Below are 26352 nucleotides of genomic sequence, written 5' to 3' on the forward strand. Positions count from 1 at the left end.
TAAGTATTCCATCTCTAGGGCAAACATAAGATTTTATGAAGAGAGATAGTGTTTCAGAAATGTGCCTGCTCATATCCTGGAAGAAATTTGTCCAATTTGGAGGTCTGAGGCTGGAACAATCTCAGTGAATTCTCAAGGACTGAGAAAAAATGAGAATTAAAGGGTTAAGAGGTGGATTTGGTACAGAGTCTATGAGAGAGTTGTGACTAACTGGGAATAGGAATTAGGAGTGAATGGTGCTTCCAGTTTTAGAGGTCTTTGCTTTCTCTTCAACCCATGGAATACAATCTGGCAAAGCAGGCTGGAGCGGGCACGGCTGCAGACAGAGGAAGAATTGTTTCATGGGTGAGGGAGCAGGATGCTCCTCTGGAAGTGAAGTTTCTCACTGCCTTTGCCACAAGATTCCTCTGTTGTAAGGGACATCGCCTGGAGCAGGGTGGTCACTGTGGGTGTGCTCCTTATTTACTGGGTGTCCTGCTTGATACCCACGAGGCTGAATTGCAGAATTCATAAGTCCTTTGTTAAACCAGTTTGAGATCCAAGGTGTGCTTGCTCCAGATCCTTGTTTGTAAAAGTGGAGTGTTAGTACTCCCATCCCTCATTAGGGTGCTGCAGAAATAAATTTGTTTCTTGGCATGGGATGAAAGTGCAGAAAAGGAAACTGAAGCGTTCAGAAGAATAAATAAAGGATGGGGTCAGACACTGCAAAGAAAGCTAAATATTGAATATCTGCTCACAAATTGAGTAGCATCATACTGTGCACTGAATAAATGAGGAATACAAGAGGGAAGCTAGTATTTTAATGCTTATTTAACCAACAATTTTATACAGATGTACAGGATGGCTGACTTGAGTTTGGAGAAGTAATCTTCATTCTGACACATCCTAATCTACTGAGAGCATAATTTCGCAATTTTAATGTTGTAGATTTTTTGTGACTTGAATACACACAGACTTTTAAAATGTCATTATTGTTATTTAGCTGATTTATTTAAAGACAGCCCTGTTCTTTGAAATGGACATGTGGGGAGAATAGCACTTGCGGCAGAGTTCAAGGATGTGTCTTGTTGAATTAGGTTCTGGGGGAATGCAGAAGAATTGAGATGTGCAGCCACACTTTTCCTCCTTGGAGCACCTTACTCAGCATGCCAAGTTCTGCAGTGGCTTTTTTGTAGTGTATCCCGAAAGGATTTGTAGTAGGTTCCCCAAAACACAGTTGTATGGAACTGCTTTTTATGAGCATTTGAACATTGTGCAGTGGAACACACCAGCTAATGCCCGTGTGAAAGGTGTCTAAGAGGAATTGGCCTGTTATGCTGAATCCTAATTGAGCTGTGCAGAAATCAGGTGTACAAATCTCCCGTGACCCAGGGCTTGCGTGACTAATGTTACCAGTGTAAATCACTCTCATACAGACCGAAGTGTTTCAGGAAGATGTCTTCATAAAGAAAAATTCTGAAGTGGGAGTGTATGAGGAAGGGATCTTTTATTTAAGGAAAGAAAAAATATGGGGGGGGGGAGCTAATTCCAGCTAATTCGGTGAAGATCAAAGTCTTGATCTTCACTGGAACTTGAATTTTCCATAGTGTGCATTGCAGCATCTTGGACAAACTTCATCACCAGGCTCAGTTTTGCCATATTTTAGGAGTGTACATTTTCTGTAGACCACCACACAAAAATGACATTGGCTCTCTGGAGGGTGTGCTTTGTGTTTGGTTAGTGAAGGAAGCTGTCGCCTGTAGTCTTGTTAAAGAGTTTCTGTGGTGGATGCAGGAGAAGATCACAAGAGAAAGAATTCCTTGCATAGTGAAGGCAGGACTCCAAGGTCATTGGGAGCTTGGTGGTATGCAGTGATTGTTCTGCAGAAGACTCAAAAAGTTACACTTTTAGAACTGCTGTAGGTGACATGTTGAATGAATTCATGACTGCCAGGGTGCTAGGAGCAGCACTTTGTGAATACACTGAAGTTTTTACACAAACAAAAAAGTATGGCCAGAAAAACGTTGACCTAAACATTTAACCAACATAAAAAAGTATCAAAGCTGTTTGATACTTTTTATTCTTTTAAGTTAGAACCAAAATTAGAAATGAAATTGTATTTTCATGTTTCAGAAACACAAATGTTAGGTTTTGAAAAATATCAAAATCAAATGCATGGATTTTTGATGCACTTTGTTTAAAAAGCCAGAATTCACAAAAAGGTAAATTGTGACTCAGTTGTGTGTTAATGGCAGGAAGAGAAACCCCTTCTGGTTTTTGATATCTTTTTTTCACGTAGCACCGTGTGAAAATTGCATCCCAGCTCTGTGTGCATCCCAACCCTGTAATCACTTTTAAGCAGTAGGAAGTAATTGTGGGTGAATGCAGTTCCCTGGAGCCTGGCATTCCAGAAGCCCAGGGTATAAATTCTAACGTCTAGCAATCCATACGTGTCCCATTGCTGCATTTCTTCATGATTGTCTCATCAGTCTAATTAAATTCTTTTCCCATGTTGCCCTTTCCAAAAGCTATAAAAAATTAGAGCTTATACAGGATAAATAAATTAAAAGCAATTTACATTCAAACTTTTTTGGCCTTTCTGTGACATTTGGAAGAACGGGGGAAGTCTCTCTCTGCTTGCCTGAGATAACAGATCAAGCTGCAAAAACCAGTGTGGCTTGCATCTTCCTTTGGCCATGGTATGGTTGAATGTTCCAGATGAAAAATGCCTAGAACCCCAACGCAGAGTGGTGCATCTCTGGTGTTTTTGGGGTACTGTCAGAAGCAGAGGCAGAATGTGTACAACCCAATTCTATGAAAGGTTTATTGGAGTGTGACTCCGGGAGGTCCATCGCAAGCACGATTCACTCGGCTGCTGCACTTTTCTCACTGACAAGCTGGAAGGGGTCAGACTCTTGGAAAGATGCCTGGTTAGAAGAGTAACAAGATGCTCCATACAGAGCCAGCTTTGTTAACTCTGCTCTCTTTAAATAGCAAGTTCTGTCCCAACAGGCAGGGGAAATAGTTCATGGGAAAGACACATTAAGTTCAGCTGGGAAGTGGTATTGATAAAGGATAGGAGTACATTTATTGGAATATATTTTGTATCCTGTCAAAACCATTTGCAAACAGTCTTTTGTATAGGTTTCTTGCCAATTATTTTGTTAGAAAGGGGCAGTTTGCTGAAATGTTTCATTTCAAATGAGTGAAGAAACATTCCCTAAATACTGGTATATTGAAATTCATAGGTGTTGGATTCCTTATGTTACTGAAGGAAACAGTGGAAGGATTGCTTGAGAAGATAACTTACTATGACAGTCAAAATAAGCTTTTTGTTTCTTTACCCGACAGGTCCCAATCCATCAAAATCTGAAAGAGCTCCTTGCCATCCGGACAGAGCTTCAGAAGAAGGTTGAAGATTTGCAGCGGGAAGCTGCCACACGATCCATTTCTTCCTCCTCTGATAGAGGTTCATCTCCTTCCCATTCAGCCACGCCAGTGCACACCTCTGTGTGATGTGTGACAAAAGCCATGTGAAAACATTTGTGTCAGGTAACACAGAAGGGAGGGTGAAATGCTTTTCCCATCACAAAAGGACTGAGTGACTTGTAATTGCTATGATCTACATGCCTTACTCTGTGTCTGGTATTAACGTGATGAGGCCAAAAAGAGCTTCAATAGATGTGATGTATTTTCTTGTTGGCAGTTCCCACATGTGTTTTGACGTTCTAGCTAAATCACCAATTGTGAAATTAAACTTTGTTTTGAGCAACTAACAATTTAACCATCCTAAAAAGGAATCCATCTGCCAAGCAGACAGGAAAATGCCTCTCACAGTGTCTCGGGTACTATGCCTGGTTGAGGGAATCAGATGAAATGCCACATGATGCTTGCACAGAACACACAACGTTTTTCTGAATGGGAGCTCCTTATTTCACTCAGTAAAAAATATTATTGGTTTTTGGTAGAGCAATTTATTTTTTTTTTAGGTAATTAATGCACTTGGAAATTGATTTTAAAATAAATGTTTTCCAGTGTAGTCAGTTCTACATTTTGACTAAATATGACATTAAAAGTGGATGAAGTTAGGCTGGATTTATCAAGTGCACCACACTGACATGTATGATGTAATATATTTGGTAAAGCATGTATTTTTGTTTTTTTAATGCCTTTTGTACAAGTTGAAAGAAAGTCTTTTGACTGTTTAGCTTATTGTTCAGTTTCAGCCTCCTGAGTGAGGGGTAAACTTATTCATATCAAGGTCTTGTACAAAGTAAAAATTTGTTTTCTAGCAAATGGTAATATTTGGGGTTGGAATGACACCCAGCTGTGTAAATTGTATAGTCTGTATAGCTCCACATTTTGTTAAGTGTGTTTTGTTTTAAAGCGTACACACAAAATGCAAGACTGTGTGCATTTATACACATGTGTATGTGATGTTTAACATATGCATACTCCGTGGTTTTAAGCTATAAGTTCAGGAAATGGATCCTACCTGTCCAAACTCTTTTGAAGACCTTAACTTGTAATGACTTTGTTTGACAAAGTTTTTAAATAATATGATCTTAATTGGTTTTCTTGAAATAAAGCCTCTTGGCTTTTTGTTTTTTAAATTGCTGCTAGCTTTTTTTTCTGTAAAGCGAATAATTTGTGTTTTCATATAAAGTACACATTCTCAACTTACTTTCATCTCCCCCACCCCAAAAAAAGTACTTGTATCAGAGAGATTTGATTACTGTAGCATCCAACCTTTTAAAAAATTATTCAGTGGCCTTTTTGGAAGGTCCCAGAGATGATACAGGCTGAAATTTTTCCCCGGACTGTTTTCCTTGCTGTCTTACAAAAAAATCTGGTTCTTCTCCTTAGGCACTTAGATACTGCAGCTCTGCTTTTTGGCTCCAGCTTGTATTGCTCCAACTTCTGCTGGTGGGAATTAAGCACCGTTCGCAAGAGCCAATTGATTCTATGTGCTGATTGTGGTTTTTACTGAGTATTAGTTTATTGCTGTACATTTGTTCTTAATATGCCATGGTTCTTCTCTGTTTCTCTACATTCTCCACATTCTCTGCATTAACTATGTGTAGCACATAGTTAATGAGTAAGGTGAGCCACTGAGCACTTTTGCAACTTCAACCGGAAAGTCTCATGTGCTGCATCCAGTCTTATAAATTTACTGCAGTGCAGGGTACTTCAACATGTCCTTTTTATTACAGTGAATATAATAGATACTCACCTACAAGAGCAAAGTTTAGGAAGGCTTGCAATGTTGCATCTCTTAATCAACCTCAGGCTTTTTATAAATAGATGAAAGATGTTTTCCTGTAAAAATGGCTCTGCTGAACAGTGTGCCAACAGTGGATTTTACACTGCCAAAATCTGTTGAGCTGGTATTGAATTACACTCTTCCATATTTCGGATTTCCTTGACGTTTTAACTGGATATTAAAGCAAAGCACATTATCTCTAAAATGCAGCGTTAAAGAAAATCTTCTGAAGTTTTTCTCTTTATTGGTGCTAATAATCACAACATTTCCTGTATAATTATTGTAGAAGTGATGACTGGATTAGCTTGGGCAGTCTGCAGTTCTTGAAGCTTGCATTCCTAGATCTAAAACCTGGGAATTCGGTTTTGCATAGAACACCACCAGTCATTTCAACTGACTGGCTGCTTATACACAAGTTTCAACATAGCTCAGTGCGCTGCTTCTGACCTGCACTGGGGGAAGGGTCCTGCTGTTCTATGGGTAAGCACAGTGGATGTTTTTGTACATACTTAGTATGCACATTTCCACAGGTATTGTGTAGCTCATACACGTTGGTTAAAGCATAGTTTTATATTGAAGAGGTGACTGTACTCAGTCAGCTTTCCTGATAATCAGATTTTTTCCTATTAACAACTAATCCCATCATTATTTTTTAATAAGGCAGTATTGAACTGGTTGAGGAAAGAGCAGAACCCTGTTCTCTGGCTGTTGCACCTTAGGCAGAACTATTAACTTCTGATTCAAAGTCTGGATCTTCTTTTGCTTTGCTTTTTGGTTTTGACTGTGCTGAGTATAAAGGGAATGTGTAAAGAAGCAGGCAGTTAAATTTGACCTGTAGGATTTTGTTATTCTGAATGACATGCGAGAGTGGGAACAACCTGAATGCAGTGTCCCAGAATAGGATGAAGCCTTGGTAATCACCTGAAACATTTTTTGCTTGTAAAGTTAGTTAAGTGAATGATCAGCATCAGACACTTTGCCATTCTAGTCCTTTTTCAGAGCTGAATTACACTTTTTCATTCATTGTAGATTAAAGTATTTTTTTTGTTGTTTCATTAAAATGGAAGGCAGCTGTTAAAGCTGGTAAACACTCCTATATGCCTGGTTTTGTTCCCTGCACAGGCAGCTTTCCTCTCAAGGAGTTTTAAACAAGAAGTGTTTGATTTTTCTTGTTTTCTGAGAAAAAAATGTAGTAATTCATACGCTTTATATAGCAATACCAAGAACACTGGTTCTTTAAAAGCGGGAAATAGGAAATCAACAGGAGGTGTTCATGTCGTTTTGCCCTGCAGCAGAGGACAAAGTAAAATGGGCAATTTGGAGTATTTCCCAGGTGAAGCATTTCTGTTAAAAAGGAATGTCCATTTGCTGAGAGATCCCATATGCTGAACTAAGTGGGTGTTATATTGGAGATCTTTTGACTGCCAGATTGTGTGCAGTTGGGAAGAAAAAAATTTATTTCTACAAGAAGTATGAGTCAGAACTAGCTAGTTTGAAATATAAACCAGCTTTCTGGGCTGCAAGACTAAGCACTGCATCACTGTGTAATGGTTAAAGGCTTTGTTTTCACTGCATGGGATGTGAAAATCCAAAGAAAACTGCAGGAAAAGGACCAAAAAACAGCTGTGCTGGGCACAGCCAGGGACATAGGGACTTAGAGTCGAATTGCTGGATGACCTGAGGACAGCATGTGTGTGTGTGTGCAAATACTCAATTTTTACCATTAAATTAAAGTTTTCATAATGATAATTGTTTTCTCACAAAGCTCAGTTTGTTTTGGTTTTTCTTCTTAGATAAAGTCTTTAGTGTAGGTGATGTCTCACAGAATCACAGAATGGTTTGGGTTGGACGGGACCTTAAAGACCATCTATTCCAACCCCCCTGCCATGGACAGGGACGCCTTCCACTAGACAAAGTTGCTCCAAGCCCCATCCAGCCTGGCACAATACAATAAGGATATAGCCCACCATTTGCAGTTTACTTTCAACATGAAAAAAAATCACAAAATAATCAAGTCTAAAATGTCTTACTTGTCAACTTGTTTTATTTGGTGTTTTCCAATGGTAGTCAAATTCTGATTTTTACCCCCCTGATCCTTACATGCACATTAGCAAAATGAATCTTGTTTTCTTACAGCATAACAATCAACCTTCATTTGGTATAGATCACTTCTGCATTGGCAAACAATACGCCTTGCTTTTAAATAAGGATTCAAAAGAAAAGATTCTCTGGTTTCACAATACCGTGTTGCTGAAGTTCATTTGTTCCTGAACCTCCTTTGTTGCAGAAGCAGGTTTTTAAGCCTCAGCCTGTCGATTCATCTTACTTTCTCAGAATCTGAAACGGTATCATGGACTAATTCCGCTTTTGTCACAACTACTGGGTAGTTAAGAATGACAATATAGCACTTGTAAGGGTCCATTAGCAGGGCTGCATTAAAATGACTTGAGTTTATAGTGCCAAAAAAATCTGATATTCATGTCAGTATCCTCAACTGAAGAATCTAAACCCAAGAAACTAATACAGTACTGCAAAATCGCCAATGAAGAAACTGCTACAGTATTGCCAAAGGAAAATGCAAGTAATTGATAGAATAAATAAGAAAAGAGCTAGTTAAAGTCTTCCAATTCTCTGTTTTCTCTGTAATTGAGAAAACTTTTCTGAATCATTTTATTGCTACTTAAAAATAGCTTTAGTTAAGCTGAAGTGAGGTGTGGTAAGAAAAGAGCTCACAGCACAGGTAGTACATAAACTCTCAGGATAGCTGTATATGGAAGTTTTGGACCGTGAGGGGGAAAAAAAAATCCAACCAACAAACCAGTTTTCCAGTGTTTTATGGCCTTCTTTTTAATAAAGGATGAGAAAGTTCCTATCACATATACAGAACCTAAGGGCAGGATCTGTAAAAATTCCATATCCAGATTTAAAAAGGATACCAGTTAAGTGAAAGTAGTTAGAGAGGTCAGTGCTGGGTCACTTGTTTCTGAACTTGGATCGCTACTAGGGAAATACACAGGAATCCTCTCAGTTGTTAAAATGCCTAAAATACAGATGATGTGTTTTAAAACTCCCTGTATCTCAGAGACTAACACTTCGCATGGAGGAGACAGATTGCAGTAAAAACCAGCGTGAGCCTTCACTAACACTTGGCACATTAAGACTTTGACTTTCCTCTAGTTCTGAAGACCAAGTTTAATTTCTTTACTGCATTATTTGTCACTATTTTCCCATTTTAAATCCCAGAGAAAGATTGGAATTCTGCTACTGTAAATTTGTGCTCTCTCACTGTGCATTTATGGTTTTCCACATACCTAGAAATCACACAAAGGTGTATGTATTCTTAGAAAAGGCCTTGGGGAAAGGAGCAACTTTTGAGTTCTAAAATCTGTTGGGTTTTTTTTGTTCAGTGAAACAGCTTTCTACTAGACTGGTTTTTCTTCTCTAAACTGCAGAATTTGTGAATTAGACGCATGCTGCTCCGATGTCCTGGTGTTCTAGAGTTTCCAAAAGTGGGGGGGGGGGAGGGGGTGTGCTATACTCTGTAAGCAATGTTGGACATTCCATTGTACTGTCCACTAGACAAACAGGGAGGGCATAGTAATAGAAATGCAGTAAACCCGATGATCTGCATCTACAGAAAAACACATCGATCATCCGCAAAAGGAGAAAGGGAATTACAGTCACTTTATCTAAAGTAGGAAAACTGTTTCGAGTGATCCTCAATGCCAAGTTGTAACACTCCATCTACAGTAACTTTCTAAAAACATTTTTCATGCTACAGCTGTCAAATGTGCTTGGCTAAGAAAGCGAAACAGGCGACAGTGCTTGGGAATGGAGATGCACAAACAGCTGTGTGGCTTCATCGGCATCAGCTCCTGCACATGATGATCCCAGTCCCGCAGACCACACTTCCTCCATGAAGATCCTCTGGGAGTAAGCAAACACAGAGCGCATCCCATCTCTATTTCCTCCGCTTCCACTCTCTGAGCAGCCCATCATGAAGTATTTTTGTTTTCTAATCCAAACACATTCATAAAACAAAGCAGCCACAGTTCACAGCAGTGCTGTTGTAGCCCAAGTGTTCTGAACACACGAGACACCACTAGACTAGAACTTGTCTCCCTTATAAAACACTGTAGTTGTTCTGCTAGAGCTAGTGTAAGGCTTTAAAAATGCAAGTGTTAAAAAGAGCAGAAAGAATAGTGCAGCTACTGCAAAATACTTAACCATGTTACTGGGCAACTTCCCTCCAAATGGGGCTGTTAGGCAGCAGTACTCCTAGGCTGATCCACCTCCTGCCAAGGCCTTCTGTAAGTCACGTCTACCTGAAAGCTGTGAATTCCTACATCAAACTGGAAGGCTTTTTGTTTAATACACATTCACAAAGTATGGGATTTGCAGAACAGTACAAAATGCACGCATTTCAGGTTTATATATAAATAATAAGTACCTCTTACACTACGTAAAGTGAATTTGTCTTCACTCGAAGCATGCTTTTTAAACAATCATTGCTTTGGATAAATGTGTCAAGAAGTGGCAGTATCCACATTTTAGCAGGGGAACGGGAACGATTAGAAACACAAACACAAGTTCTTGCAAGATGGCAAAGATCTTGGTAGTGGTTCCATGTTGTGTGAGCACTCAGGGTTGGGGTGCTTTTGGCAGCCCAGTGTCCTGCTGAGCACTGCTCGCAATCCAATGCTTCCCAGAGAGCTGCAGGAGCCCCATGCAGGACAGTGATGGAGGGAGCACCCATCCTCTCAGGAGATCCTGCCTTTTCTAAAGGGTAGCTGGTGGCACAACGCTTTAGATCCTTTTTCTGCCTTGGGTGCCACAGAGTGCTCTCAGCAGTTGTTGATAAAAGGAGAAGGTGGGGGGACTGCATCTTGCTAAGCTTGATTTCTGTGGTAGCAAGCGCACAGGTCTTAACACATACCTACTTTGTTTATTTTCTTTGGGGATAAATCTGTAATTTGTTCTAGTGAGGTCTGAACCTGTTCTTGAAAGCATCCGAACACACACATTTTCCATTTTGGTGACGACGTAGATATGCCACACAAACTATATTGCTTGGCACCTTCAGCTCCATTCTGATCTCTAGCATAGTCAAGTATTCCAATGGTATTTGCTGTAAGTGAGCACTGCACTCACTGCTGTATTCATGACTTGGTGTGAAAATTAGGCCCTTTTATTTGGTTAGAAGCCCAGTGCTGGGTGGTGGTACAGCATCCTCCACTTGGCTTGGGAGCAGGGAGTCACCTGCCTCAGCCCGAGGCCCCACCTGAGGACCTACCCATAGGCACTTCATTTTTAGGTGTAGCTATACTAAGGACCACAGTCTACCCTCAGGAAATGTGCAGCTGGAAGTGACATGCCCATAGCTGATAGCAGAATTTGGCTGGAAGTGCTTTACCAAGACTTTGAGTGGTTTCCTTTGGATCCCTACTCACAGGCACTTTGCTGGCCTCCCACCTGTAAGCTCCTCTGCTCCTTGGAAAAGACCTTGTCCCTTAATTTAAAATTGACCACTGCTGAAGCACCTTCTGTTGGTTTGCATACAACTGGACATCAAACCTACAATTTACTTTGGTGTAAACATGTACCTCTTTACAAAAAATAAACACACACAACCACTCTAACCCTAAAGCCTAGAGCAATAAGAAGCCAGTTCAAGCCTAAGTACACATTAAATAGCTTTGGAGTCAAATAAAAAGCTAAATTACAAGCATGTAAGATCTCCGTTTGCTGCTGACTGATTCTTTTCTAGCCCTGGGTCATGCTTCACATCTTCGCACTGTCTTGTTTTGGTGGTTCTGCTGACTGTGTTTCCAGGACTGAATATTTAACTGGGGAGAAAGAAAAAATCATGAATACAATAGCACATGATGGGACCTGAGCACAGGCAACTGGTGCCCAGTACTGGTTGGTTGTATGTGACATTTGATAAGCCTTTGCAGCAGCCTTGATTATGATTTTCTTGTATGAGACGCCCTCGATGGCTGAAACCACAAAAGCTAAATATTAACTGCCATTGTTTGCAGTATGAGCTCTCTAGTTTCTGACCATGGCTTTGCTTTGTGGGCAATAAAGGGGGAAAAACAAAAAGCTGCAGCATCTCCTAAGTGGTGTCTTCATAAAAGTGACACAGTGCAGCATGAGGGACTTTCTTACAGTCCCTCAGTAAAGCTGCCTTTGTGGCCAGATGCAGAAAGGGTAAGGAATGCAAGGTTCTCACCTTGGGGTTCCTCACTTACGACAGCTTCCATGTTTTCTCCTTTCACATACTCCGAGTTAAGTCCCTCTGAGAAGTAATAATAAGGAAAGTGAGATGAGACAGTAGAAAGTTACAATGATTTGCTTTGATGCTTTAAATCCTCTGGGAAGGGGCGTACCTGCTGTAAAAGCAAAGATGTCTTTTTGCAACCACCTCTGCATTAACAGCAGTATGGAAACATCAGCAAACCATAAACGGTGCTGAGAAAGCATTGCTGGATTATAAAGTGACCAGAGAGGCTTGCCTAGAAGGCACAGCTTCTAGCAGCAGCCCTTTTTACTGATCCTCTTGCTTCATCTTTACCATGCGAGGCAGCCAGGCTCATTACTGCGCTGAGGCACCCAACTAGGAGAGCATGGAGTGGATACATCTTCCAGACAGGACCGAGTGCAGAGAGATAGGATTGCTCTCATTAAAAGCTAAGTTATGCAGAGCTGCAAGCAGCAGTTTAGAGCAGGGCTGTGGTGATGAGGCGGGATCCCAGTGGGGTCTCAAATCCCAAATAAGTCCCTTATTTAAATGCAAAGAAGTTTCCAGTGTTTGCAACAAGTGCACAGCCCGGCCGAGGGGCAGTGGAGGGCACCGGTGGGCACTCAAGGGGGTGTGCAATTGCCCAGGGGAAGGGGTAGCACCGCTCATCATGGCCCACCTCAGAGCTGCAGACTGAGCTAAGACTGTCTGCGGTGTGCCATGGGCCTCAGCCAGCCTCTAGAGCTCCTCTAAAGGACCCCTCTGGAGAAAGAGGCAGCGATCGGAATTCTGCACTGCCTGGTGCATCCCAGCAGGGTTGGATGAGGGAAGGGGAGGGGACTGTGCTGGTTTGCCATGGGAGGATGAGGCTAGCCACACTGTGTCCGTGCAACACACACTGTTTAGGCACCTAAACTTGTTCACACATCTAAATGCAGCACAAACTGCCAAACCCTGTGGCAGGGACCTGCTGTGCCTCATCCCCAGAGTTTGATGGGGCTCATCTGTACCTCCCAGTTGCCAGGGCTAAGTCAAACCAGTGCAATGGGAGCCCTCATGTAGCAATGGGGCAGCAGTTTAGATAGAAACCGGCTAAAAAAATTCCATAAACCCTCATTCCAGCACTGACACTGCAGCTGCTGAGCTGTGCAGGAGAGGAGCTGTCAGGGCAGCACCAACAGCTCCGATCCTGCCCGGGCATGCAGTGGGACATAGGAGGCTGAGCCCTAGCCCAGAGCATGGCTAGCGAGTGGGAGATGTGGTGTGAGAAAAGAAAGTGGGATAAAGAACAGTACGTGCACATCCTCCAGAGGAATCAGCAAACACTCATCAGAACAGACCGAAAACCAAGAAATGGTGCCAAAGCCTCACTACAGCCCATGGGTGGGCAAGGAAAAGAGCCGAGCCCGTTTCTCTGAGCATCAGGAGAGTGGTCATTATACACCAGCACCGCTTTCCACCACCACCCCCCAAGACATGTGTTTTGCTGGGATAACACCAAATGCAATTTATGTTTTTCAATAAAAAGCCACTTTTGCAGTGGCTGACAGCTCTTAGATTTCTGTCATGCATTGCAATGCATCTAAGGCCTGACATTAGCCCAGCATGCCATGTCTGATGGCTTAAATTAATCCTCCTTTATAATTAACTTTAATTTCCTGCTGCCTTTCTGGGGCTTTGTGTCTCTCAGCTTTCCCCTCATCAAAGCCTTTACTCTTTTTTTTTATTATTATTTATTCTTGCCAAAATATCATTTAAGTGGGGGGAATATACAAGGGTGTTTCATTCCATCACATTCATTTGACTTTTCCTGCTGATCTAATTTACCAAAATGCTCCTGTTTGTTTCAGGCACAACTGGGAAAATAGCACGATTTCAACAGAAATTTCCAACCCTGAACACCCTTCCCCCTGAGCAAAGGAAACTCGCAGAAGATTTGATTAATTTAAAAAGAGTTTTTTCCAGCTGTTTGCAAATACCCCATAAGGGGCTGCGGGAGCCCACCACGGCCAGGCCAGTGCTGTGGGGTGATGCTGCTGGACACCTCCTGCGGCGTCTACATGGAGCAACCTGATGGGATATCTCATGCAAGTGGTGCTTTATGGGAATGGGAAGCTTTGCTGCTTAATTTGCACTTAATTGCAGCAATTGCTGCACACCTGCAGCAGGGTGGGGTGGGTTGTACCACCCAGGGCTGTTGTAACTGCAGATGCTTGCTGTCCTGCTGCTGCTACTACCTGGTGAGCTTTTGTCTCTTACTGAAATTTTGGGGGGGGAGAGGGGAGGGTTTTGTTTGTGTTGGGGTGGTGTGGTTTTTAACCATATTTATCCTGTTTGGTGTTGCTGGTTTGGTCTTTGGCTGTGGCTGTCTGCGAGAGGCTCTGCAATGGGTCCTGGGGTTGTTGCTGCTGGTGGGTTCCTGCCCTGATGGGTGAGGGGGTCTCAATGACCCATGGCTGGCGTTTTGGTCCGCTACTGGATGCCTGACACTCCTGTCTCCAGGCTGGAAAATGGCAGCAGGGCTCAAGGGGGACATGCTTGCTCTGTGCCCCTGAGATGCTTGGGGGGAGACTTACGCTGGATGCTGAAGCAGAACTTCTTCTGCTGGTAGGAGATGTAGCTGGTGACAGCCCCGATGAGCGCCATGGCTAGGCCGCTGGCAATGCCAGCGATCGTCCCTGTCTCTGCCACTGTGCCTGTGGGGTGCAGAGAGAGCGGGGTGCTGTGTGGTGGGGGCACACAACACCCCCCATCCCACAGCCCTGCTGCTGGCCCCACGGCCATGGTGGTACCTACTTCCACCGTAGTCGTTGTCGGTGCTGCCCCCCGCACCTGCAAGAAACACAAACCCATTAGAGCCCCCTGCCCCTCTGCTCCCCCCGCCATGCCGGGCATCCTGGGAAGGAGCAGGGATGCGGGAGAGGGGCTGCGCAGTCCCAGGGGCACCCCTGGGCAGAGGGGAGCATATATCCTTATGGGCACAGTTTCTCTGCTGACCCAAACCTCTGCAGCTTGTCCTTGCTCCTCAGAGGGGTCTAAACCTGCTCCTATCCCACTGTGTGTGCTTGTGGGGAGCTTCTGTGGGAGACACCTCTGCCTGCACACAGTGAACCTCACCTCCACTCCTTGACACCTCTGCTGCTCTCGGCATAAAGAGAGAACAAATGAAATGCTGTCAGGCAGTTACACAGCAGATTTGCACTGTGACAGGGAGGTTACTGGCTAGGCTCCATAATGTCAGGGAATCCTCACTTGGCTTGAAGTCTATTTTAACATCGCTTTCCCTGGAGAAACTGGGCTGGGAGGAGAAGCTGCTCCTGCTGGAAGCTGCAGTCCTTACCAAGTCAGTTAGATCCTGAATTTATGGAAGCAGGTCAGCATTGTATTAATCCCTCTGATGTGGTTCGTCATTGGCACAGGGATTCATTAAATGTTGATTGGGCTTGTGGTTTTCATCTCCTTACTCGACGGCCTTTAATATTTAATGCTGTGGATCCTCACAAATGCACAGGCTTAACAATTGTTGCTGGTTTTCCTCCTTGTTCCAACCATCGGTGGTCGCATGGTAGAAGGCAAAGAAGAAGCTGCAGGCTCGTGCCCACAGCACAGGGGTGGGCATCTGCTCTCAAGGTGACGGCGGAGACGTGGATTCCACCCGCCCTGGTGGCAGCTGGAGATGCAGAGCCTCCGTGGCATCACAAATAAGCACCTTCAACCGCTGTCACAAGGTGTGACCATGGAGGCAAAAAACACTGTGTTCCCCTGGCTCCGTGGCTGAGACCTCCTTTCCCCACAAGAAGGCAAGTGCTGCTCTGTGCACTGTGCTTTCTAGGAGTTTCGTTATTGCTGATTACTGACCAAGCTGCAACTGCACAAGTAAACATCTGTAGGTCGGTGCTTACCTTTCTTCTTGTCTGGGCTGTAGCCACCGTCCACAATGCTAGCGAGGTCGTCGTCTGAAAGCCCTTTAAAGATAATGGGAGCAAACAGTGGTTGGCACTGAAGGGAGATGCGGCCCTGGCAGCAGGTATGGGGGAGCTCACACCTCAACCTGCACAAAGCCAGACTCACCCAGCAAAACACCAAAACCGCCATCCTGGGAAGGTGAACGCAGCCAGAGCTGCCTAGAAAACAGTGTTACAGGAAGGAAGAATAGCACATGGCTTGCTTGGGATGAGAGGGATCCCAAAACCTGAGTGCTTTCGAATGTGCAGGGCCTGGAAATAGGACTTTTGGGGGATTCTGGGCAAAGGTCACCTGTGAGCACCCAGCACCCAGGGTGGGACTGGCCTCCTGCAAACCCTGCTCCTGGGGAATGCTTCCCTGCTGGGCAGAAGGAGGCTGCTCTATTTCTTTGACTATTTTCTCTAAAACTGGCTATTTGGAAGAGCTGTGTGGGGCTTTCTGTGCAGCAGGGCCCAGAGCAGGGGTCTGCACACCCATTTAAACCAGTGGCACCTAGTCTGCTGACTACTCCGTCCTAAGCAAGAACAGGGACAGGTCAATAAGCAGTTCCGCTTCTCTTGTGATTACCAGATGTTAACAAAAGGTTTAACCCCAAATTATTTTAAGCTTATAAAAGAGATAATACTGACTTTAAGTCTGGTTTGACAGAAATACCCCTGAATCAAAGTTTAAATACTAGTGTATTATTTTTTTAACTGAAATGACTGATGTATTTATGAGCTCATTAGATGTTCTGGCTGCTCAGCCTTGGCTGGCAGTGGAGGGAGGAAGAAGCAGTCTGTGTTGTGCAGTGGCCATGCTGCTTCTGGTGAGCCGTGGGCAGCGCCAGCCTGGTCCAGGGTCCTGCAGGCAGGGAGCTGACTTCCCCCCTTTCCAGAGGGACAGGGCAGCTCCAATGGAAGAACTGATCACCATCACGTCTCCATACAGGTGAAAAAGTTATCTTGGACCTGGTTGTAGTGGGAATCCTAGAATGGTTTGGGTCGGAAGGGACACTAAAGATCACCTAGTTCTAACCTCCTGCCATGGGTAGGGACATCTTCCACTAGACCAGACTGACGAAAGCACCGTTCATCCTGGCCATGTTTAATTCACGCAGGATAGGTGCATAGAAACACAGTCTGGGAATCAGCAGCTGAATGAGTGGTGCTGTTGAACTCCTTGGCTCAGTCCCAGAGGCGCACAGCAAGGCACATGATGAGAGACCCAACACTAAGCCAGCAAAAGGCTCCTTCTCTGGCGCTTCACCTGTTGAAGGGTTAGCTTTGCCTTAATGCCTGGAAGAGACTGCCTTATTCACCAGCTTACCACAAGAACAGATTTATGGGCTTAATAATGAGTGTAAAAACAACCCTGACTATGCCAGAACCTGGAGCGGTCCCCGGCAGTCCAGGGTGCAGTGATGCCGGGGAACACGTGTGCTGGTTTGTGACCCATGCCACGTTCCAGCGGTTCAACACCTCAATCTTTCCTGCAGGAGTCCGAAACCTCACCAAGCCCAGAATATCAAAGTGCAGACAAGTCACCTAGTTAATTCAATCTCATAAAATATCTGACTATTAATTACGCATGTGAGCAGGGTGTACGGCCACCTAGACATCAATAAACTAGCCTTGCAAAGTCTGTTTTCTAGCTGAAGTGCTCAAGGGACCAATCCTCGTAGACAAATGATTCATTCACCGGAGTATTTTGGAGATGGAAAAAAAATCTCCCAGCCTGTAGCGTATCTTATGCCGGGACTTAAGCCTGCTCTAGATTTATGTTTTGGCAATGACTGCGAACCCCAACAGCACATGTCCTTGGTTAAAGAGCTGTCAGGTATGGGACGAGGGGAACTTAACACAATCACCACAATTTAATGGGTCAGAAGAGACCCTGGGAAAGAAACCTGCAGACAGGCAACAGGTTGTTAGGCAGAGCCCCTTTCTGCCAAGGATGGCAGAGGCAGGGGCTCCTTCTATCCTGGAGGAAGGGGCTGCGCTGCCTGCGACACATTGCATCCCCCCAGCGTGTGCTGGTGCAGGCAGCAGCCATGGGCAAGGCAGCACTCCTGCCCCTCCCTACCCTGCTGTTTGCTAGGAGAACCTGTACCTGGGAGGATCTCCTGCAGGGCCCAGGAGGCAGCATAGCTGGTGGCAAGCAGGACAGAGAGGGGAAGTCAACGTACCTTCATCTGGCCTTATGTCCGGCCTCCTAGCATCTTTCCCATCGTTCTTATCATCAAGGGCATCAGCCAAGTCAAAATCCATAGGATTCTTTGCTAGAAAATGACACGGGAGTTAGTGGTGCTAGTCACAGGCTGGGTTGTTCTTCAATTAATTCATAGAATTAAAAATCATAGAAACCTAGAATGGTTTGGGTTGGAAGAGACATCTAGTTCCAACCCCCTGCCATGGACAGGGACACCTGCCACTAGAGCAGGTTGCTCCAAGCCCCTGTGTCCAACCTGGCCTTGAACACTGCCAGCGATGGGGCAGCCACAGCTTCTCTGGACAACCTGTGCCAGGGCCTCATGGAAATGCTCAGCTTTGCCAGCGAAAAGTGCTGGTGAATGAGATGAAGCCCCCAACAAAAGCACCTCTCCTGGTTTTGCTGTGCAGCATTGTGGCAGACCTTCCAATCCCATCCCATTTCATGTGTGGTGAGAAATATCACATTCTTCCCACGGAAAGAGTCCCACACTGTGGCTCAAGTGCCAGTCGGATAAATGAAGCTGGGTAGAAAAGGTCAGAGCCAAAGAAGTGCTCCCAAGGGTGGAGGGAAAGAAGGCATCTATGCGACGGTGACGTGCCAGTTGGAACAGCCTGCGACTTGATGGCTTAGTGCTGTTTTCCTCTGTGAATGGCCCAGTTGGTACCCTGAGCATCCTGGCGCTGACAGATCAGCTATTACCTTTGCTAAACCACGGCTAAAACCATGGTCCAGAACCAACCCAAGCTCCTCACTCCTCCTGCCAGCTTGCACCAGAATTGATTTTTTAGTTGGTTTTTTTAAGCCTAGGAGTGCCTTTTGCCAAAACTCTGCCTGAGCCGGCAGCAAAGTGCCCGCTAACAGGGTGTCCTGGTGGACAGTGTGCTGGTAGAGCCTGGAACGGCTGTGTTGTGCCATGCTGGGTAGAACAGCAAACCCACAGCCTTAAAACAGGCAGAGGAATGCAAAAGGGTCCAGGAATTGCTGGGATGCCCAGGAAAGTGCAGGGCAAAGCCAAGACACCCTGTCTGCTGTGTGGTTTTTGTTGGCAATGCTGCCATCATGGCACATCCCTCTGCCCGTGCCAGCAGCGGAGCTGGAGAGGAGCCCCAGGGCTGGGGTGCTCATACTCACCTGGGTTATGTTTGCGGGGGGGGCCCGTAGTTTTTGGCTGCTTGGTTGTGGTGCGGATGACATCCCAAAAGCTGTTGTCTGAAGGAAGAGGGGGGAAAAGAGACCAAAATGATGTAACTCTCTGAAACATGCATTCGGACAAGTGCTGGGAGGAGAAACCCCTCCCTGCAGGGAGACAGGGGCTGTGCTGGCGTGGTTGGTTCCATGCTCTGAGCCCTACACAGCTTCAGCTGCCCCTGACACCAGGGACCCCACTGCGTGTTGGTGCCCTGGGGATGCTCAAGTGGTGGGTGCCTTCACGGGGATCCCCTGAGCCATGGTACGTGTCAGCAGGGATTGAATTTGGGAAGGGGACAAGCAGGGCTGCCAGAAAACCCTCCCCAAACACGTGCCAGTGGGATGCATGCAACCACCTGCTCATGAGAGCTCTGCCAGTGTGAGGCCAGCCCCACACCACCTCTATCAGCTACCCATGGCATGCAGGAGCAGAACCAGGCACCACCAAAAAGATGCTTAAGGATGTGGGTATGGATGTTCTATTTCATTGATGAAATTGGTGAGTGAAAACACTCCTTGGGGAGTATTTTCCCCTGTCCAGAGCCCCAAGGCAAGCACACATGCACCCTCCCCAGGACACAGGGAGCTCCACAGTACCTGGCTTCCCTGGCGTGAGGAAGGGCTTTGGAGTCGGCTTGGCTGGTTTGGTGGTAGTCTCTGGAGTGGTGTCAAAGTAATCAGCCAAATCAAAGCCTGCTGCAGGAGAAAAGGGATTGTTGAAACACCCATTGCTTGTGGGGACAGTGAGAGGCTTTCAGCAGCGACCCCTGCGTGGCAGCTCTGCAGATGCTTTTGCACCACTGCTGAAGGCCACAAGTGCCTGTGTCAGCGTGGAGCTGAAAAGGGCATACAGCTGCTCTGCTGCTCAATCACAACCATGTTGCAGAGCTTCAGATCAGCCTGGACATCGTTTAACTCCTCCTCCCCGAGCTATGGCTGCTGCACACCCCAAGGCTGAGCAACCCCAAAATAACACTTTTGGGGCATCTTCTGGTGCAGATGAGAAGCTGCTGTGGGCATCGAGCTAGTGACTGGGCCCCGCTCTACTCCTGCTGGCCACCCGTGAGTGACCCTGGGCTGAACAGAGCACAGGAACCCACCGCAGGAGCCCTTGGTGCCATCATTCATTCAAAAAGCACTCCCCAGGGAAGAATAAAGTCGCCGAGATGAAACCTCAGCCTCAGTGTACGTCCATTTCCCAGGGAATGTTTATTGGATCAAACAGACTCTTGTTTGGGCTGTGATCCAAACCCTGCAGCCGTGCACGTGCTTCTGGCTCTTGGCTCTTCTTGTCCCTAGCAAAGACCATGGTGGCCAACGAGCTGACGGTCAGATTTGCTTAAATTTGTGCCAAGATCCTGATGCAGGGGTGAACAGATTCACTTCCGAGCACTCCCCCGCTGCAGGTTATTTCAGGCTCCCCCAGCAGGGTTGAGCAACCCTTGGCTCTTGTGACCATGCTATATTTAAGTAGGTATATTTGGCCAGAGCTGAGCCAGAGGAGCTGCCGGCAGTGAAACTCGGGTGAATTTAAGGAGCTTCCTCAGCCAGGGCAGATGCTGTGGAGCCGGCCAGCCAGCACATCTAATGGGCACAGTCAGAGAGATGTTCTTTCCCTGGGAGGGGAAATGTCACCAGGCTGGGCTTTTCTGAGGAGGTTGGGGATATCTCAGAGTAAAAAAAGGAAGGAAAATATCCTCTGGGCCCCCTCCTGGGAGGAAAACTAGCAAGTGCTCTTCAGCCAGAAACAAAAGCCCTTGTGTAGCTGACAGTGATTTGTGCCTTTTCCATTAGGATACTGCAAACTGTGCAAAATTCAGCCTTGGCCACGAATGCTCCACTGCCACTCACCTTCAGCGTGGACAGAAATATCAATATTGCATTTACTTTGGCCCTGCAGGGGAGTGCACGTACGCACACCAGTGCCAGCCTTCTTACCGGCAAGTGAAGGTGTCCCAAGACAGCACCAGCCACACATGGGCAGCCCGCAGTGGGGCTCAAATGATTCAAACCCCTCTGGGAAGCAAACCCCACACTGTGCTTAAATAATACACACACAAGAAGGTCTCACCTGTATCACCTGCCGGCTTCCTGGGGCCCTTGGGAGTCGCTGTGACAAACCAGAGGAAAGAGTCACGGACATCACTGAAAACACATCACTTCTGTTTGAGAATAAGCGGCCAAGATTTCACCACAAACTTTCCTGCTGAGCATCGCTGGTCTGCATTTGTAAACTCAAGAGTCCAGAGCTCCAAAACCCCGCAGGACTGAGCCCAGAGCTCTGCAGGGCGCAGCTGTGCCTGAGGCTGAACGCTGCCTCTGTGCAGGCCAGCATCCTGCCAGGCCAAAAGCAGGGAGCTGTGATAAGCTGCTCCCAGTTAAGACTCCTGGAGACAGCAGCAAGGACACATACTGTGCAGAACAGGGTGGAAAACAAGAGTAAGCTGCCAGGGTTTTGCTGTCCCCTGCCCCGTCAGTCAGTTAAATGACAGATAATTTCCAGCCCTGCGTTATGGACGGGAGGTTCCCTGTCAGCTAGAGGAGTTTTGGTGGCACCTTGATGCTCAGATCCCAGCTCCCCTGGCTGCTCCTGGGCTAAAACAAGCTACAGTCAGCCTTTGGAGGGAGGGATCATTTGCTTTTTTCACCTCCTGTAAAGGACTATCTATTAATAGTGACAACCACTGCCAAGTATATGAATAAATTATGAGCAAGTGTTGTGGCTGCTCTATTCCCATTAACTTCCACTTGCGCCTCTGAATACTGGAGTGTTTCTGCTGGGCTTGTTTTCCAGTGTGCTGGTACAGTGAGATGCGACCTGACTCCGGACTCTTCATTGACATGTTCAGTGTCACTGCTACATCAAATCACTGCCATGCCTCTGTGTCTTGCTCATGAGAATCAGAAAGTGAAGGGCACGTGGTCAGCATGCAGCTTCTCCAGGCCCATTCCCAGTCCTACCATCCGGCAAGCCCAGGTGGACATTGCATCTCTTCAGGCAGAGATGTTGAGGTAGCCTGTATCCTCCACGAGCCTCCTACCAGCACCAGATCCCAAAGAACAAACTGCATCCACGAACATCTATTTGTTTTCTCCTCTTTAGAAGAACAAATAAATGTGACTTACGTCGCTTGGTGCTGAGTTCATACAGGGCATCTTCTAGGCTGAAGTCACCCGGCTTGTCTCCATGACCTGGAGACAAAGAATCAGCAGTGGTTGTACTTGCTCTGCACAAAGCAAACTGCCTTTAAATACAGCATGGTTAGATTCATTTGCTCAAATTGCTTTAGTTTTTTGCTGTTTTTTTCCAAGCCTGACCCACCACCAGCGATGCGGAAGACATCAGCCTTCTCTGAATGCCGTGACTGTTAAATTGCAGAGCAGTCATCTCTGGATTTTCCATTTGTCTGCCCTAATGGATGAGGTATAAAAACACATGCTATGCTTAAATTTGTCAAGGAGAGCCTACCAATTCATCTCTCGAGCTGCCACTCATCTGTGGCTGTGCTCACGATTATATGTTTGCTAAACACCATGAAAACATTGGGACAGCGCAGACAAACTGGGTGAAAACCAAAAAAGCCCTTTGCACCTCTTCTTCACAAGTGCCTTCCAAAATCAAAGGCTTCGCATGAAAATGCTGCTGCTAGCTGCCAAGCACAACTTAGCATTTCAGAGATCACCCACATCACTCTGCCTTGGTAATGCAAACCAGGCGCAAACCCCCATCCCAGGGATACACCTGACAGGGACAGACAGGGGTTTTTGTTAGATGCCTCATCACAACTCCAGTCACTTTATAATATCCCTGGGATAACTCAGCACTATGCCGTGTTCTCCTGCAACAGGTCCAGCTAATCCTTCCTTTCTCTGTCCTTTTTATACGTGGTGTTAATTACTGTTGACTTATCCTAGTTCTGAATGTATTTGTCTTGATAAATTCATGCTTTTACATCTCAGAGCATGCTGAGTAATTAATATCCTTTGGGTTTGCTAAGTACTGCAGCACTGCAAGAGAACATTAAAATGGCTTTCCTCTTATTCCTACTGCTAAATGGATTTAGCTATTGCCACCTGAGCTCCAGTGTGCTTCATGAATAAATTTAAAGCTTTACTGACAAGGACAATAACAACGGAAAGGCACCAGTCCATCAGAAAGCAGGTATCAGCGTTTTGCTGAAAAACTTCTATTGAGAGTGGTCACTAAGTACTGGAACACCTCCAGCTCAGTTTCACTCACACATCACACCTCGGTTCATTTGCCGTTTATTCAGATGTACGCTCAGCAAACCCGAGGTCGAGTTAAATGGCTGGAAAGTTGCTGTGGGCTTCTGTCCCCTGGCAAAGCACTTGGTGCGAAGCTGCTGCTGGGGGTAAGTAACAAACAATGTCCCAGCCCATGGCCATGTTTCTCATTGAGCTGAAGGATGCCAATGCTTCCCCTTTGAGCCTGAGAGACGACTGGCAGCGGGTCACCCACTGCAGGTGAAGCCCAGTTACCACTGTGTGAAATTCGTGGAGTGAGTCACATGGATGAGCCCCTTGCCCCATACAGCAGCACGGCAGGGCTGTGCTCAGCACCCTCAGCCTCCCCACACACCCCTCCGCTCCCTTGCCAAAGTATGTGCCTCTTGGGCCTTATTGCTGACGAAATATTGTCACCATGAGACAGGTCAGATGAAGCTGCAGGGTCATCCAGTGGTCTAAGTGCAAAGGACCAAAGCAGGGAACAGGCAAAACCATCCACGGTGCCAAAAAAACAACTGCCCAGCTTCACTGCTTGGATGGGTGCTGCTAAATCACCAGCATGTCCCTCCTGAGACCCCACAAGCTCATTACTGCTGTGGCCAACTGCCCCAAGCTTGCTACTCCGTAAATTTCATGCAGGCTCCCTTTCCCAGCATGGCTTTTACCTCAGTGTTCACTGGAATTTCAGGAACCAGCAGGGCTTTGTCATTCTTGTCTTTCTATTGTAAACTGTGTTTAAAAACAGGTGGAAGGGGAAAACTGTGGTGTGTCTCTGGCAGGATGAGAAGCACTACAAACCCCACCGGGTAAACGCACTGTCACCACGTTTCATTTCGGTTCCCCCTACCTCTGCAGCAGGCAGGGCAAGCTGGCAGGAGAGATGTGGTGGCAGCACCATGAACTCACATTGGTATGCCAGGAGCCATCCCTTCCCTCTCTCCCCTGCTCCCTCTGCTCTCTGTGATTAAATAGATGTTAAGGGTGCTGATTTGCTGCATGCTGAGTCCTGATGTTAGCGCTCCACTTTAGATACGTGAGCTCAAATACCAAGTGAGGGCAAGTGGGTGCTCATGCGAGTGCATGGAGACACCCTCCTGGTGGGGGGACAGGCCCTGCAGAGAATGTGAGTACCCAAAGAAATGGGCTCCCCCCAGCCTGGCTTTGGGGGGCTCACAGGACCCACTGGCTGAGCAGCATTTACACCTCCGTGGGTTTGGTGACAGCTTCCCTCGGCATCTCTCCATGCAGGACAAGAGGAGTGTGCCACTTCCAAATCACTCTCCAAAGAGCCAGCTGGCACATGAGTGGGTCCCAGGGGATGAAAGGTGCTCAGGGCCCTCCATCCTCAGGGGACTGATGTAAAACAGCAACCGCTAACATGTCCCAGCTGCAACTGCATCCCAGGGGAATCTCACCCAGCTAGGGAGAGACATGCACGCAGCCCATGTGAAGGTTAGGAAAACCGTTGACATGCTGAATCACCCGGGACAAACTTTCCTAGGAGTTGCAGCACTTAGCACAGCCCATTTCCCAAAGGGCTTTCCCACCGCTGCCCACGGCAAACCGAGATCCTGTTCCAGGGCGATTTAAACCCTGGAATCCCCTAGGCATTGGTAAGAATTAGTAATAGATTGCCAGTTAACTGAAGCTGACAACAACTTTATTTCATACAAAGGGTGTTATAGAGACATATTACACCTTTTATGGATCAATAACAGTGCTGCCATAAAACGCATGCAAACTTGCCTGCTCGCTCTGACAGACAGGAGCTGAATGCCCTCCTCCTTATTCTTTTATTCAGTTTTTAAGCGGTAACAAACCGAGCACTTCTCAGCAAGATGCTTAAAACCCAACCAGCCCTTTGCATGCGTGTTCATCTTGCAAATGCAGGTTTTTGGGAGGCAGTACTGCTGCTCCCTGCACTGTGTTGTGCAAATCCCTTTGCTCCTGGGGCCTTGGTCCCGCTCCATGATCCCTGGAGGAGTGGGTTTTCCGGGTTCCAAAAGCCCATCCTCTGACAGGAACCCATGCACAGCAGAGAGAATTTTTGTATGACAGGTCTACACTCTCTGGGAGAAGCTGGAGCACATTCCTCCATACTAGAGCTCACAGGCAGCCCGCTGCCGAGTTGCAGAAGTGTTTGTAGTGCATGCTCAGCAATCAGGGTCATGCATGCCCTGATGTTCCACTTCCACTGCAGGATGTACCCACGCAGCCTGCAACCTGTTACAGTGCTATAAGCCCACTGATACACAAACCTGTCCTTCACTGGTTGCTTGGTATTGGGGGACCAGCTTGGGATCTTCGCCAGGGTTCATGACTAGGCTAGTTTGGGTTTTCTTTTCCCCCACCATTGCAGTGGGGCCTTGAAAGAACTCCTCTCTGGCTTCTGGGAGAAAACACACATCCCCAGGGGCAGCTGGGAGGCAATTCAAGCCCTGTGTGCTGGCTGGCCAAGGGCACTGGCCTGCGGGTCTATGGCAGGGGAGCAAAATTTTCTTTAATGCGACAATCTTTTAAAAGAAACCGAGCTGGACGTCTCACGGTACCTAATAGGAATCCCCCAACACCAGAGTGGGGAGTTGGGGGTACCCACTGGCAGCTGAGCAGGTGGAGGGTATAAAAGAGAGGTGAGAGTTATGGCCGAGCCAGCTCCCTTGCCTCTCCCCGACTCTCCTCACCTTGCTGGGGGTATTTTTAATCAAAGCTAGCTGCTCTTTGAAGGTAGAAGGGTTTTATGCCCTTAATGTATTCTCTCCTCATTATTTTCTGTAGCAGGCAGCTCAAACACGCAATTGTACTCGTCAGCTTTTTAGCTTTTACAATTATATATATATTCTAATTAAGCCCTACTGTTTGACAAAGCTTGAATTACAGTATCATAATTCACACACAGTATACTGCTAGGCTGTCTGCAGCACTCAGAGCAAGGTGTATTCCATTTTTAGTGCCAGCCCACAGATCTCTGTGCAATATATATGTGTTTAGCTTCCCTGGGAATTGAAAGCCCACGACGGTATGAGATTGACAGCCCGGGAAATTCCGGGAGAATGCAAAGCAGGTACAAGGGCAGCGGACAGTAATTCAAACTGCCTGACTTTTATGCAGCTACCTTAGGAGCAATGCGGAAGGCAGGAGAGCAGGAGGAAAGAGTGTGCCGAGGTAACCAAAAGCATCAGGGTCTCCCCAGCAACCAACCTGGGTGTTTTGGCTCTGAGTTACGGTGTTGGCACACACAGGTGGTTCCCTGTGCAGGGCACCCGTGGCTGCG

The 26352-nt window shown here is 46.4% G+C and overlaps 2 protein-coding genes across 8 annotated transcripts in view; one reads left to right on the plus strand and one right to left on the minus strand.

Annotated features, from left to right (window-relative positions):
- The window catches only part of MTMR1 (myotubularin related protein 1), a 44292-nt gene extending 39700 nt beyond the window's left edge, over positions 1–4592 (plus strand). For all 7 annotated transcript variants that reach the window (XM_030498098.1, XM_030498099.1, XM_030498102.1 and 4 more), the window contains one exon: positions 3331–4592. In XM_030498098.1, the coding sequence (XP_030353958.1) occupies positions 3331–3495 (165 nt within the window). In that variant the 3' untranslated portion in view covers positions 3496–4592. The remainder of the gene's footprint in view (positions 1–3330) is intronic.
- A 2672-nt stretch (positions 4593–7264) lies between these two features.
- Positions 7265–26352, minus strand: part of CD99L2 (CD99 molecule like 2) — a 33205-nt gene continuing 14117 nt past the window's right edge. The window contains exons 4-13 of the mRNA XM_030496620.1: positions 21960–22024; positions 20905–20943; positions 19431–19529; positions 18777–18854; positions 17620–17712; positions 15389–15451; positions 14283–14318; positions 14063–14182; positions 11478–11543; positions 7265–11088 (exon numbers count right to left, since the gene is read on the minus strand). Coding sequence (XP_030352480.1) covers positions 11024–11088; positions 11478–11543; positions 14063–14182; positions 14283–14318; positions 15389–15451; positions 17620–17712; positions 18777–18854; positions 19431–19529; positions 20905–20943; positions 21960–22024 — 724 coding nt within the window. The 3' untranslated portion in view covers positions 7265–11023. The remainder of the gene's footprint in view (positions 11089–11477; positions 11544–14062; positions 14183–14282; positions 14319–15388; positions 15452–17619; positions 17713–18776; positions 18855–19430; positions 19530–20904; positions 20944–21959; positions 22025–26352) is intronic.

The sequence above is a fragment of the Strigops habroptila genome, chromosome 9 (genome assembly GCF_004027225.2).
Source record: "Strigops habroptila isolate Jane chromosome 9, bStrHab1.2.pri, whole genome shotgun sequence".
In the NCBI taxonomy this organism is placed as follows: Eukaryota; Metazoa; Chordata; class Aves; order Psittaciformes; family Psittacidae; genus Strigops; species Strigops habroptila.